Genomic DNA, 16310 nt, shown 5'->3' on the forward strand with positions numbered 1-16310 from the left:
TTATTTTTATTCACCATTTCAATTAAGTTTCTCTGTCTGATCTTATATTTTTCATAGATATATATATATATATATATATATGATAACTTACTCAAGTATCCGCGTCTATGAATTTCTCTATCCAGACCAGTATTACTCATATATTTATAACTTATAACTTATATTTCTACCATCTGATTAATTTAGAAAATTAAATTTCTGCGACGCCACTGAATGTTGAATGAATGCAAACACACATGTGTGGGATCTAGGCATCCCAGGTTTGAGTCCCACGCCAGTCAAATCGCGCCGAAAGCATGCGAAAATATTTCTTTTGCCACAAATAGGTATATTCACAATGTAAAAAAGAGTATTTTTTAATCAATCAGCCACTCATGGTTTGATAATTTACATGAAAATTAGACTTCGATGTAATGATTTAAATTTTCAGAAGCGACTGGAAAGCATTCTATCGTTGTGTTTTCTTAGCGGGATCACCTATTTAAGTATACAATATCCCTACAAGTTATTGACCCCTGTGCTTTATATTATAAACTATTGGCGATGTTGTTTGTGCGCAGGTGCAATATTTAGTTTTAATAGTAAATTTTATGTCCTTGTTCAAAGTCAACATTTGACGAAATTTACGATAATAAAAAAAAGATACCGGTTTCGTAAAATCACGATAACGACACTTGTCTTATCTCAAAATCACCATTAATCTGGTTAGTATTATAATACGTGTATTAAGGTGAATAGCTACTTTGGTCGCAAATGAATGATCTAATCAAAAATCAAACGGGAAAACAGATACTTATAGTTATCTGCATATAATATAGTCTGAAGGTAGCTACAATCGATTGTTTAAAAGAAGAGGTCGTGCGAATTGGCTCTCGGAAGCAAAAACTGTATAGAGGTCATCATTAGATTACTGACTGCCTTAGGTGGGTAACAGGTGAATATCCGATGTATAAGGGCATTTTCGCCAAAGTTTGTACATGTTTGAAATTTGGGTAATATTATTTTTTCACTCAAATTAACCATTTTTATATAGCTAGCAGATTCCTTGTTCTATTGCTGAATTGGTGATAGCAATTTTTCAGCAAAATATTGATTAATACAATATTTATATCATTTTTATTATGAAATTGGGCATAATAAGTTTCCGTTCCGTGACTACGAAACTTAGCTTTTAAAACATGAATGAAACACTTTTTATCACTTAAAAGAGCTCTATTAGATTAAAAAAACCATACACTTCAAAATAAAACTACAAATAGTCAAAAAATATTATTGAATTTTAATTCTTGGGCACATTTCGTTCCCCTCCGTTACCCTATGTCTATAATGGCAGAGCATTTTTCCTTTAGTATTTGAAAAAACCAATCAATGTTCGTTCTGCTATTTTTTTAAAGACAATAATCACTTTAACTAAATTTTATTGGAAAAATAAATAAGTTTCGTTATTTAATAATCAAATGAAAAATAGTTAACGTTCAACTTTTTTGGGGACATTTTCGGAATGGAACGAAATGGTAACGGAGTGTAATTTGTAAAGCTTAAGTTACATGTTACCATAAAAACAAATTTTTGTTTTATGAAATTTATTTGAATTTTTTGATAGACAGATAAATATTCAACGTGCGTCAAAATAACAAAACAAATCAAACTTAATCACTAAAATAGACATATTTTATAATAAATTTCACAATACTTGTAAAATAAGGTAGGTAATAATTTTGACACACTATACATTACCATAACTTTATTTGGCATTTATATTATTTGTAACTCAGATAAAAAATATTTTTAAGCAAATTAACAATATATGAAAAAAAAAATCAGCAAGGGATTCAGACGCGAGTTCCTAGCGCGGCACGGAGTATATAACTTTTACGAAAATAATTATAGTCAAACTCGGTTATTACGATCTCTGACATAGCGAGATCTCGGATGTAATAACGAAACATTTGTTGACAATTGGTTTATGATTTTCGCCATACATTTAATTCTTTCACTGTTATAACGAGCAACTTATCGGATATACCGAGCTAAAATACTGTTAATGTGTCGACCGTTTTAAAACATTTCGACCCTAAGCAATAAAATCCGATTGGACAGGATGCCGCCGGGGTCGGATTACGTTTATGACACTAGTAAAGTGTCTAAGTACCTACCTTATTGGTGTTTCACCGACAATAATAAAAAAGTATCCACGCATATGGTTGAAAAATCCAAGGTTTGTGAAGTCCGTAGGTACCTACCAGCGTTAATTACAATAAACAACTTCTTTTGTAGTTTATGAATGCCATGCTCGTTTCGGGGATTTTTACGATGGTTTCCAAATTTTTTATTTTCGGCTTTTTGTGTAATGTGACATGCTCATTTAAAAATACCTATTCTCTGATATAACGAGTAACGCTTATAACAAGCAAATTCAGTCGGTCCCATCTTCCTCGTAATAACCAAGTTCGACTTTATGTTGTCTTGAAATTTAATTGTATTCATCAACATAAAATGTAGCTATACAGGTTGATTGTAATCAAGACGTACTTTTCTGACATTTCGTGAATACCTACAGTTCTAGGTATTAAATCTAATCGAGTACACATTTCTGTTAAACGTGACAAAAAAATACTTTTTCATACATTTTTATAAATTTCTATGCCTAAAATGTATGGAGAAGTTTTAAAATTTTGGTGGCGTATAACAGAAAGAGTATGACAGAGCCAGTGCCTGTCTCGCAATTATTTCAGTCTGGTGTTTTTTCTTTTCCTTCTGTTGTTTTTTTTTATCTCCATACTTTTATGTGCGCTATTTTTGCGTATTCAGACATATCACATACTTTTTTAATCTTTATTATATTATTATATTATAGTCAGGTTATTTTTTATATTTTTTAATGAAAATATTTTTGTTTTTCATACGAACAGACAAAATAATTTTTTTTATAATCTATGAAGAACTAAACACACACTGTAAACCCAACTTTATGCATGCCATTTTGTTACTTTTACATTCCACATATACGTTACCACCAATATAGTTTCGGAGTGGAAGTAACGGATTCTGTTTCAGAAGTGTTTGAAGCCAAAATTTAGCTTAGTTTTATTGTTAAACCTGCGATATGTTTTATTATATCTGTAGTATGAAAGATAAGCTCCATATGTGTAGTATGTGAAATAGAAATATGTGTTTTCTTACCTTATAAATCGTGGTAACAGTAGTGGAACTTCTTAAATGACCAACCCAGAAAGCAACCTGTTCCGATAGCGATACCGACACACACCAACAATTTAAAGTGTACATGGCGATCAGTGTTATACAAAAATGTTGCTACATTAAAAAAAAACATATTTATAGTGAAAATTTTTCGCCTTCATGCTAAAATCGTGGTAACGGAATGTGGAGTTCCACTTTTTCAAATATCCTGGGACACACTTTAAACGTGATTTTTTTTCAATATTGGTACAAATTTACGAAAAAACTATATATTTTCCAAAAATATATAATGTAAGCTGTTGAAAACACTACGAATTTAATTTTACACACTCAAAATTAATGACGAAATCAGACTTTGTTTATTTGAATTTATGGGTGGGACATGGTAAAAACGCACTACCTTTCGATCTAAATAATCAATTAAAAATATATACAGGTCAGATAGTTGTATTTAACTGATTGAATAGAGTAAATTAATAAATTTGCATGTTAAAAGTACATAACTTTCCAACATTTTATAATATAATAACTATGAAAAAATCAATCAAAGTCATGGGACATGCCAAAAACGCAATGTACAAACTTTGGCGAAAATGCCCATAAACAGTATGCGACTACATGTTTGAGCTAAAATACCTGTTAAAAGCAGAAGTTAAAACCTGCGTATACTATCTGGACCTGTGAGGCTATTCTAACATATCATTAATTAATATCCAAAACGAACTACATGTAATAAATATATCATATTTATCACTTTACAGGCAGTTGATAATTATTATTTATTAACAATAAGTTAACGGTCTGAACTGTCAAAAAGTGCTATCTTTTAACAGCGCTTTTCTTGGCTGTGTTAATTTTTAGAGCGAGATAGAATACGTAAATTTTACATATTGATAATTGAGATGCAAGATACGACTGTTTTGAAAAATAATTACGTGACGGCCGCCGCCGCCGCCTTATTAATTTATAGTTCCCCACGAGCTGTCAAATATCGAGCGGCCAGTAGCAGCAGCTAGTAGCAACAAAATATTTGTTTTACTACATGTTGCAATCGAAATGACATGGCTAATAAAATTGTAGGTTATGTTGATATTATGTTTCACGTTTCAATACAACTTTTTTGGGTTCGGGTGGATACGCCAGTACGAATATACCCGAGTTTGACCGACGTGTCTACCGACCTAAATTTTCACCGTATTACGAATTTGCTAATTATCGTAGATAACCGCCGATAGCCGTCGATAACCGCCTTGTGTATGGAATGCCTTCCGTGTTAATTTGAACCAATGAACATAACAGAAACGTGCCTAAGTGCCAACTGTTAAGAATAGCTGCGCTGGTGTTATAACAAAACTAACTACACTGAAGTAATACCACCAAATTATATATGTACGTACACACGTATTACGTTTATTGGAAGGATTATGATTTATGAACATTACATTATGTACAGACTATCCTGGCGATAGGATCGTGTTAGGCATTATAGCACCGAGACATGTTAAAAATGGGCTATGCCTACACGCAATGTCCTGCCAGTAACACTTCCAAGTTTTAAATAAGAGAATTTGAAGCGTGCAGATTAATTATTGGTCCTACAACCCTCGAAAATTCGCCTCACCAGTTTGCCAACGGCGAGTGAATTACCATTGTATGATTTACATTGGTGTCTTGTACACACAGGTATTTATTTCCTTCTGGAAAGTCAGCTGCTGCAAACATGGACTCGAAATAAACGAAAGTAAAATAAAATACAAGTCAGTTCTCCATAGTGCGACAAATGATAATAGCATCCTTATTGTTGGCGACGATGCTTTTGAAACTGTGGATTCATTTGTTTACCTAGGGTCCCTTGTCATAAACACTAATAACACAAGCGACGAAATAAATCGCCGGACCAATAAATTTTGGCCTCCAAAGGCTTCTGATAAACAAGGTACTCTCAAGGAAAACCCAAACCCTTTATATAATCCTCATACGCCCAGTATTAACGTGTCCGTCAGAATGCTGGGCACTCGGCAAACAGGATGAGACAAATGTGGAAATCTTTGAGAGGAGACTATTGCGAAGAATCTTTGGGGGGCTGTCCAAGAAGATGGTATTTGAAGGTCAAGGTATAATGAAGAGCTGTAGGTACACACTTTATGGAGGCGAAAATATCATGTGGTAAATGCAAATGCAGAGACTGCCCTAGATCGGCCACGTGCATGGAATGTTGGAGGAGATACTAGCAAGGTGGACTATGTACGCAACTCCCGAGGGCAAGAGAACACCTGGACGGCCGAAATTGAGCCACAGGAGATTTAAGAATGCTTGGTCAATGAAACTTTAGAGTGTCGGGGCTGGATCGTCCAGGAATGAGGAAGTTTTTGAAGGAGGCCAAGATCTGCATAAATGACGATGATACGAGGGTGGGTCAATAATTCCTTAGAAAAAAGCATTAAAACAGTTTTTATTTTTGTATTTTTTTTTTTATTTCTCAACATAATCTCCTTGGAGCTCAATACACTTGGTTAGACGTTTCTCAATTTTTTTTAAACCGTCAGAAAAATAAGTTTTCGGAAGGTCCTCAAAATAAGCATTTGTCCGATCGATGACTTCTTCATTTGAAAAAAAAACGTTGTCCACTTAGCCATTTTTTTAAGTTTGGGAAAAGGAAAAAGTCACTGGGGGCTAAATCTGGCGAATACGGTGGGTGGTCGACCAATTCGAACTTCAATTCTTCAATTTTAGCCATTGATCGTAAACATGTGTGAACACGGGCATTGTCCTGATGAAAGAGGATTTTTTTCCTGTTTAAATGAGGCCGTTTTTCTTCAATTTTGTTTTTTAGCTGGTCCAATAAAGATGCATAATAATCCCCTGTTATTGTTTTTCCTTTTTCCAAATAGTCAACGAAAATAATTCCACGTGCATCCCAAAATACAGTAGCCATAACCTTACCAGCTGATTTTACGGTTTTCGCCTTCTTTGGACATGGTTCGCCTTTCGCAATCCACTGCTTTGACTGTTCTTTCGTCTCGGGAGTATAGTGGTGTATCCATGTTTCATCTACAGTCACAAAGCGACGAAAAAATTCATCCGGATTGCGTTGCATGAGCGACAACAGGGCTTTAGAGGCCACCACCCTATTGCGTTTATTGTCGACTGTGAGCAAACGCGGCACCCATCTTGCAGAAATTTTTTTCATGTCCAATTTGTCATGTAAAATAGAAATGACGCTACCTTTTGAGATCCCTGTAACCTCAATTATCTCACTCAACTTTAATCTTCGGTCACTTAACACCATATCGTGGATTTTATTGATCATTTCTGGTGTAGTCACCTCTACAGGACGTCCTGAGCGTGGTTCATCCTTTGTTGATGTACGACCACGTTTAAATTCATTTAACCAGTTATAAATAGTTGCAAGTGAAGGAGCAGATATGCCGTGAACTAAATCCAATTCATTTTTTATTTCCTTTGCTGTTAACCCTTTTATATTAAAATGTTTAATAACAGCTCTAAACTCAATTTTCTCCATTTTCCATTTTTCCATTTTCCACAAGCAAATTTTTTTTTTTAAATATACGAGAAACACACAACAACCCGACCAATCTGATTGAAACTTCGCAGCATACTGAATCGGTAGTGCCGCTGCATGAAAACAAACCGCTTACAGTACTAGTCGCGCCACCTGTCGGCTTTTCTAAGGACTTATTGACCCACCCTCGTATATTGTACATAATATTATATTAATTATAATATAGTATCTACTTACCAGAGATTCGAATTAAAATATGTCTAAATTTAAAGTGGGTTCAAAATGTGCACATTCGGCGATTTTTTCTCCCGAGCGTGAAGTTTGCCTGAGACCCTTGCAAATCCAGTGTACTTAGTAATTATTCGAGAGCTATCTATGTAAAGTTGTCGGTTTCTGAAGTGCTTAAATTGCTTAGGTATTGAAAAACACAAACAAAAGAAAGCAAATACTTTCATTTTCGGGAAAGTGGCGTTAATATAATATAGATAGACGCATATAGCCGTCCAATTTCAATTAAAAATATATTATTTGTATACCAAACTATCCATTTGTCTATAAAATAGACACGCCATTCATTGAGTGATAGTGATACAATTTGGCAGTTACTTTTCTTACAAGGATCGGCTATTTGGCAATTCGTTCTACTCTATTGAATAAGTAAGGTCTAACGTGTATACATATATCAATCGATTGCAGCGTGACATACTTAAAGCACTAATTTAATTGAATAATTCAATGTAAATATTATCATGCATTTTATTAAGCGATGCATAATAACTGCAGTCTTAAAACATAACAAAACCTACCTACTCACGTATGCACTTGTGTTTACATTGCGTAAATAATTATCTTCAATAATTATTTTAATTTGGTACGTCAGTAGGTAAATAGTAAAATTAACAGTGACCTAATATAAATGCAAATTATTGCAACGTCGTCAAAATTGTTTGTATTATTTTTCTCTCTCAGTTTGGATGGCCTTTTCGCATTAAGTTCGGGCGGGTTCCAAATTACATACCGTTATTATTATAAATTACTTACTGATGTAGTTTTTTTTTAATTTTATAAAATATCAAGTAATACACTTCAATATAAATAGTGTATTATGTCGAGATAATATATTATAATTCTATTGATAATAAATATATTTAAATTCTGCCATACACATATAATCATACCGTTATTATTATAAATTACTTACTGATGTAGTTTTTTTTTAATTTTATAAAATATCAAGTAATACACTTCAATATAAATAGTGTATTATGTCGAGATAATATATTATAATTCTATTGATAATAAATATATTTAAATTCTGCCATACACATATAATCAGTTATATTATTATCTTGTTGCCCATATGATCAAAATATTTGTATTATCAAGTTATGGAAATTACAATCCCCAATAATTGAAACATGTGATATCGAGACAAAGTGTAATTGGTTATTAGGTACTATCTTTATCTGCTGTAGGTAACAGGATAAGAATTGCATTTTAATCAGCCGAGATAGAGATTATTGAGAATGTTTACATATTGAACATACGTTGGCGTTGCTTGTTGAAATTTCAATTCAGACTTTAGGTTGCGGAAATCGCGTTCGTTATTGCTTCCAATAAACCCCTTCGGGGGTGGGGGGCTAGTGTGATCCCTTGCAATGTAAGGGTGATTTTTAAAATGAGGATTGGTTGATAATATATATTCGCCGAGATAACGTTCAGTCACTACATGAATGCACAGCTAACAATATTCCAAATGTTATCGATAATATGAAGTAAACCAAAGTACGTTCCTACTTTACTCGTCAATAATATTATACTTACATATTATTCAATAAGTACGTCGTGGCTAGGCAAGAGAATAACCGCTAGCGGCTAGCTAGGCTAGCTAGACGAACGCATTCACAGAACAAATTAATGTAATAAGATGTGTAAATAAAATGTGAAAACCTATCGCCATGGACTAAGGTTTTGATGTCGGATTCGGTTTATTATTTGTATGACGGTCATGCCATACAACCCAAGAAACACAATGCGCACCGAATGTTCTCAAATATTATTGAATGCGTGTTTTGTTCACCTGACAAACTATATTAGACATTATATTTCTCCACACTCAAGATCTAAACCTTGTTACATCCTCATTCATAAGGCACCCCGCTTCCCATTATTCGGTGGTGGTGGTACTCAAAAGGCATTAAACTTTGCAATAAACATAATATAATGCGCCCGCTAGACGGCAGCGACTTGCCTGTGCGGTATAGACTTTTACAGCGCATTTTGGTTTGCGCGTGCTTCAGTTTTCCCGTCCATACGCACGGGCTTCCCGATACAAACGGTTTGAGCAGGTAAGCTTGTCGTAAAGACGTAAAGCATGAGGAGATTGTGGGGAGAGTTTCATTCATCAGTGCAGAGTATGATGATTAATACGCATTAATTATGTGTAAGCGAGTCATGCTTGCACCGTGTATGCTTTAGGTAGCCGGTTTTCGTTGGTGAAAATATCACAAAATGTCTAGAAATTTACTACTAATGTATTATGCATGTAAGCATGTAAAAAAATAATTGAAATGTACGAGATATTTAATGCAAAAACTGAAATTATTCAAATCATCAGCGGACAAAACGAGGACACATTCTTACTTTCCACTGTCAGCGGTTCTGATTAGATTAACTGGGCAACGCGTAGGTGAATAATAATTTAATTACTTTTCCACATTTCAGCGGTTGTCGCAGCGGTCCCGGCGAAAGAAAACAATCAGAGGGCCAGTGGTGGTCAACTATATTATAAATGCAAATAATTGACCGCCGTCTAGGAGAACAATGCTTACGTGGAAAATAGCATGATGATAATTTTCCATTGACATTCTCTTAATCCCCCTACCTACTTAGGAACATTTTCATAAAATTTTCTAATGCTTTTTTGATAACAAAACTCATTCCGTATTCGCGACACCGCCTCCAAAAATGTGCGGTGACAAACTACAGTCGAGCTCGTATATTACGATCACGGATATAGCGAGATCTCGGATGTAACGAGGAATCATTCGTTGACATTTTAGTTTAGGATTTTTTCCATACATTGATTCACTTTTATAACGAGCTCTTTATCGGACATACCAAGCTAAAATGTCTTATTGATATTATTTGAAACTCCTACGTCCATCTCCATAAAAACCTACTTGACATATAAAATTCGTAAGGAAGGATATCATTTGATTGACCAACAAATATTTACGATAAATACTTACCGATATTGGGTAGATAATTTTATATAGAGCATGAGCATGTACGCAGGCATGCGAGGAGGTAATAAAGTTCGGAAAAAATAATAAATTAGTAATGGACTACATAATCATAATCCATAAATACGTTCGGTTATGCAGCGGTACCTGAAGGTATAATAAAACACCCTAAAGAAGTGTTCTGGCTGGAGTTGACAACATCGTACAATAAGCAACACGGCTCGGCGCGCTCAAAAAGGAATACAAATTGAGCCATTCCTGTTGGTGTTTGTTACAAAAACATCATCAAAATCCAATAAAATAATAAAAATTATAGGTGTGATAAATATGACATGTTTTTTTAATACTAATACTTTAATAAGTAATAATAACGAAAATAATAATATTTGAAGATTTACTTCGAACTGTGTAGGACTGTAGGTATACCAAAGTAACGGGTTGCATTCGAAGTTACTAACGAAAATTTCCGCGAAATACTATGGAAATAGCGATCGGTGTATCATATTCATAATATTATTATGGCTGTGGAAATATACACGTAAACCACTAAATAGATAACCAAGTCTGATACAGTTTACAGCTAATATAATAAACTTATAGGTATGTAATCTTGGTATAAAACCTTGTCACCAGCCCAGGAAATCCTTATCGTACGTCGATATACTTAGTCACATCTCAAAAGCCTCTTCAGAAACTTTCTCTTTAAGAATTGCTCCGATTGCTCGTGATGTTTATTGATTTTTAATAGACTAAATATAAAACAAATAATTAGGGTTCCCAGGCGTCGAATTGTAATCGTTTTGTCAATCCAAGGCGTGAAATCGATTGGAAAAATAATTTTTCATTCATTTATTTGAAAGAATTGTAGTAAGTATCTTACTATAGGTATTTCTTAATTGAAATATTTGCTCGATATTAATTCTCGTTTGAATAATATTAATATGCTTAAGTATGAGAATATATATTGTATTACATTTCGGGTTAAATTATCGAGATCTAACAATCATTGGCATACCACGGGTTCAATTGCTATGGTAAAATACATCACAGAAACACTCAGAATTGAGAAAATCATATGTACGTATTGCGAGATCACCGGGAACGAACCCGGAGGTTCAGTACGGCATTAGACTATCGTACAGTTATTGAACAGTTATTGTCTGTGCCATGTTCAACCTGTTACGGAAACTGTACGTATATGGCCATATTATGGGGCGGCTGCTGATTATGAAACATATCCTCTTTTCATCATCGTCAAATATGGTAACCCTACTCATAAGAGTTGTTTTGCGTTCCCCGCATTAACTGAATTAATTACAAATAAGTTTGGTCGCACGGGCCATTATTGAAAGATGTCCGACACAAGTCTATTTATATTGTAACAACACAAATATTATGGTAATATACCGTATCCATTTTACAATGCAGAACCACCGCTTCATCTTTCACTACGGCGCCGTGTTCGCTCACCACGCACGAAGCTGCCGCACTTTCATTTTTGCAGCTAAGTACGTACTTTTTATCATTTTGTTATCGTTATCAATGTTATCTGTCGGAATAAACGCATAACCAAGTAACTTAATAGATTATGACACTTAAACATTAATTATTAACATACTTAATCACGAATAATATCTGGATAAGTAAATATGGGTTATGCTTGTGATAAATAGCCGTCGTAGCAGGATTAGAATGTAATATATTAAATTCAATGTATTTATTTTACACATTGCAACTTCTAATAATAATTCAGGACATCCTCACCCTAACATTTAAATTGAAATAATCAGTTTGTACCTATTAAAAACGAGTCGTTCAATGGCGCTATTTTATATTATTAATATTATTATGTATGTATAAAATAGTGCCACAGACCCCCACATACCTAAAACCATGGTCCCCACATCCCGAAGCGGGCCCTCAGGCCAGAATCTTTGGCGAGCCCCCTCCCTACCTATCGCTAAAGTTAAAGGCAGTGTGACTATCTAGAGTTGTGTATTCCAAATAGTGTTTGAGAGTGTAAAAATATAAGGGTATTTTTAGCGATTTTTTTTAATATTTCTAATACACCCACTTGAATTATGGAGTTATCGAATATTGGGAAACAATAATCAAAAATTGCATCGCACAACCATATGATTTTAATTTTGCTTTAAGTGAAATAGTTTTGTTACTATTAAGTAGTGCAATTCTGCGATGTGTGTTTATCTCACTTGGCTGGTCAATTTGCCAGGCCGGCCCCCCTAAGCCAGGGCCCCCAGGCTAGAACCCTGTCAGCTCCTCCCCCTTGTAGGGGCCATGCCTAAAACCATCGCTTTTTGAGAGCAGGTTTCGTGGAAATGCTCTATTTTTCAGTAAATGGTGTGTTCGTCAATTTAAAAACGTGTGGTGTAATGTAATACATTGTCTGTTTAAATTAGCCGAAATTAATAATAATAATATAGGAAAGTGGGTACCTAACGAATTTGCAGACAATTTAAAAGTAGAAATGAAAGGGGACGTATTCTAACTTTGCCCAGGGACGTCATTGGTTTATTGGCATGTCCAATAGTTTTGACTGAATAGGTAGACAACTCGTTTATCAAAATTTTCATCTACGGCGCTTATCAGGGTAGCACGTAGGTACACGAACTTTGTTCTGTGGCGCCTAATACCTATGTACCAAGGTACTCTATAATATTTGAGACTACCAACACATAGAAATTGGTGGTATCTTCCAGTGGCGCACCCAGGGGGTGGGCCAAGGGGCCTAGGCCCCCCCCAAAAATATTGAAAATTGAAAGCCAATAGATTAGACAAATAAAAACACGGCAAAAAAATGATTTGAAATTCTCCAGCACCCTCTTTAGAAAAATTTCGAAACACTAATGTCGGGTTTTTTTAGAAACTCAATCTCTAATGGAAATGTCAAAAAATTCTCGGTGTCCACCCGAATTCCGGAGTGGTGTACACCAGTGGCGCACCCAGGGGGGGGGGGCAAGGGGCCCTGGCACCCCTCAAACATGAAAATTATCAGAATGATTTTAAACATTGACATCGAAAGCCAATAAAACGCGGCAAAAAAATGATTTGTAATAATTCTCCAGCACCCTTTTTAGAAAAATTTCTTAGATTTTAATTTCTAACACAAAAATTTCGAAACACTAATGTCAGGTTTTTTTTAGAAACCCAATACCTAAGGGAACTGTCAAAAAATTCTTGGTGTCCACCCGAATTCCGGAGTGGTGTAGGTCATGGCTGGGGAGGGCTGACATGGCTCTAGCCTGGGGGCCCGGCGTGTCGGGTTGACCAGATAAGTGAGATAAACACACATCATAAATTAGCTTTAGTAGTAAAAAAGTCGCCTGCGGCGCTATTACACTTCATGGCCATGAACATTTTCAATTACTTATATAATTGTGCAATATATTTTTTGATTATTATGTGTTGATACTCTACAGCTCCATTATTAAAGTAGATGTATTAAAAATCGCCAATAATTCACTGTATAAGTACCCTTAATTTGAACTAAAATACAATTTGAAAAACGTTAATGTAGTGTTTCACACTGCATTTATTCTAAGCGGTAGGTAGGGGGCCCGCCAAATATCCTAGCCTGAGTGCCCGTTTCAGGATGTGGAGACCATGGTATAGGTACACCGAGTGCAATAGAAAAAAGACCGATAAACGAGAAATTAAGCTGTGTAAGAAAAAGAGTCTATGGGACTAATTTACATTCTCCTCCTTGGCCCCCCCCAATATTAAATCCTGGGTGCGCCACTGGTATCTTCAGTCTGCTTAATGTCGGTAGGTACTTTGCTTACGTATTTCACTGGCAGCTGCTTTACAAGTTCAATTTGTAATTTACCTGTAAGCCTAGTAGGGATGGTTTCCTCGAGTTTTTATGAAATGTTTTAGTTCTGCTACACAAAAAGGTTGGGAAACACTGAGCCCAAAAGCATTCCTAAATATTCATTTTTTTCTGAAGTCTTTAGCGTTTAGCGATGTTATTGATACAAATATTCGGGACTTTATGGTTTAGTTTAGTTTAGGGCCTAAGTTAGGCAAACACAATCAAATGCATCTCTCAACTTTGCCAACTACTCAAAACCAAGTCAAATTTGTTTAGTTAAATTAGATTAACAATATAATTTCAAAAAATATACAATTTTATTGTTTCAAGTTGGACTACTAGTACCTATCAGCGATTTACAAGGCTTTGAATGGTACATCCAAAAAGGTCCTTCGCTAAAAAAAGTTTAGAATTCAACTAAGTACATACATACCTAAGTACTTATTAATATTTTGCCCACCACCGTCACAGTTTTCCGCTCGTGACAAAAGTTATATCGTCATGTAGGTATATAGTACTAGGACAGTAATGTCAACGTATTGCATTAATTAATAATGTTTGACTCGGGAAATGCATTTTTTTCTGAAATACACAAGCGTTATAACTATGTACTTTGATATACATATACAGTGCTTCTAAAACATCAATCGTTTTGACACGAGTCTCACTAGCACTTAAGTGCATTGTATCTATCACACAATATGCAGTTGTTATATTAAGATAACTTTTAAAATAATTAGTATGTGTTTCAAACACAGAACAGATTAATAGATAGAATTCCGATAGGTTTTATCCCAATACACCACATTTTGAGGCAGGGTTTTGAATGTGTGAGTGTACTACGAAAATGAACCACATATTATAGACGTGCAATAGTGTGTTGCAACCTTTAAATACCTACACCAATATTGAATGAGCGTCAGTGCATAAACCGAGAGCAGTTGTCAGAATGTCAGAATTTAAATAAAATTAGATTTAGTGGTAATTATATTTCGTTAGTAATGTATCCATACAACACATTTCTTAAATATTGGAGTCATGAAAGGATAAAAAATACTGTACAAAAATGGGGCGGCATTTTGTCTAGGGTTGTCACTGTTTACCTCCTAATACGAAACAAAAGTTGTTATAATAACATTATTAAAATATCACAGCGGATGCCTTTTTAGGAATTACGGTATGCTAAAATCATTATTGCGAAACAAAATGACAATCCTGCCGGCCTCGCTTTTCGTTTGTACTAATAAGAGTTAGTAGGTACCTACCTACCGATGATGGTTTGCACAATTTGTACTACGGCCTGACGATAATACAAACCACTCCCACTTCGAATGTCAAAAACAACAAAAAATCTTCAATTAAATGTTGTCAATATTCTCAATAAGGCATGCGTCTATTGATCTGTTTAATGCTGCGAAATTTAAAATGTTGCGCAAATGGTAAATTTCAATTTGATGGTCGCGTCAACCTATGTTCAATTGTCAAAAAAACATGTAAAGGTAGAAACGCTTTAGACTGGCCATGTTTATCGAATTTTCACTAAATACAACAGAAATACCACAAAAACAAAGAAGACGAAAAATAGTTAGTTGATTAACGTACATTATTTCAATGGATTTCGTTAAAAAAGGATGACTTACTTGGGTAAATTGTTCTCTGATGTCGGCTGTCTCGTCGCTTGTCAATCTTGAAGGGTCTGCCATGTTGACAAAAATTCACATCAATTGAACAGTCGAGAAACTTGAGTATTCTAAAATACGAAACTGTTTTAAAACTACAAAATCAGTTGTGTGTATTCACTGTTTCCTATTTAGTACGATTTTGGTCACTAATTATTACGGTACGCGTATCATAAACACAGCATTACCGGCGCAGTTTACACCTCAACTCAACACGCCACACGACAAATTCAATTCTGAACTACAAGTGCTGCCAGAAGTGCCAGATACGATTTATAATTTCCTCAGGTATTGCCATCTTTTACAATAATTTCCAAAAAATTGCTAAAAATTATTTTATTTTGCAAACAATAACACGTGTTATTTTACATTTGTACCAGAGAGGTTGAATGATGTAAAATATTTAAAATCTTTGATTTATTCCCATAGCTGATAACAGAAAAGTATACGCGGCGCAAATGTGAACTCTGTCATTCTTGGTGGTGGCCTCTGTGTCGCTGATAATTACCTTAGGAATCGAGGGCATCCGTTGTTTGTTTTACCAAGGTGCAAAACTGACCTGCCATTACGTCGCTATAGGATTTGTTTCCCGAATAGACCAAATGTCAATTTTACAGGAGACGAAAAACAAATTTCATTGTCGTATATTTTAATATCAGTAGATGTATCAATTATTCTTTCTATACTGTATGATTGCAACATTATCTAAGAATAGATTCCAAGAATAATATACTGGTATAAATCATTAAATGCACAGAAAATGCGTTTTATTTACAAGTACTCACTGTGGATATTCGGGAAATTTTTAGCGCTCTCTCAGAATAATGGAT

The 16310-nt window shown here is 34.7% G+C and overlaps 1 protein-coding gene across 1 annotated transcript in view; it reads right to left on the bottom strand.

Moving 5' to 3' along the window:
* The window catches only part of Fim (plastin-2 fimbrin), a 74183-nt gene extending 58454 nt beyond the window's left edge, over positions 1-15729 (bottom strand). The window contains exon 1 of the mRNA XM_085954529.1: positions 15442-15729. Coding sequence (XP_085810655.1) covers positions 15442-15504 — 63 coding nt within the window. The 5' untranslated portion in view covers positions 15505-15729. The remainder of the gene's footprint in view (positions 1-15441) is intronic.
* Positions 15730-16310: the final 581 nt, after the last annotated feature.

Source organism: Rhyacophila brunnea, unplaced genomic scaffold (assembly GCF_057557595.1).
Source record: "Rhyacophila brunnea isolate RB1 unplaced genomic scaffold, BYU_Rbru_1.0 scaffold_4, whole genome shotgun sequence".
Classification (NCBI taxonomy): domain Eukaryota; kingdom Metazoa; phylum Arthropoda; class Insecta; order Trichoptera; family Rhyacophilidae; genus Rhyacophila; species Rhyacophila brunnea.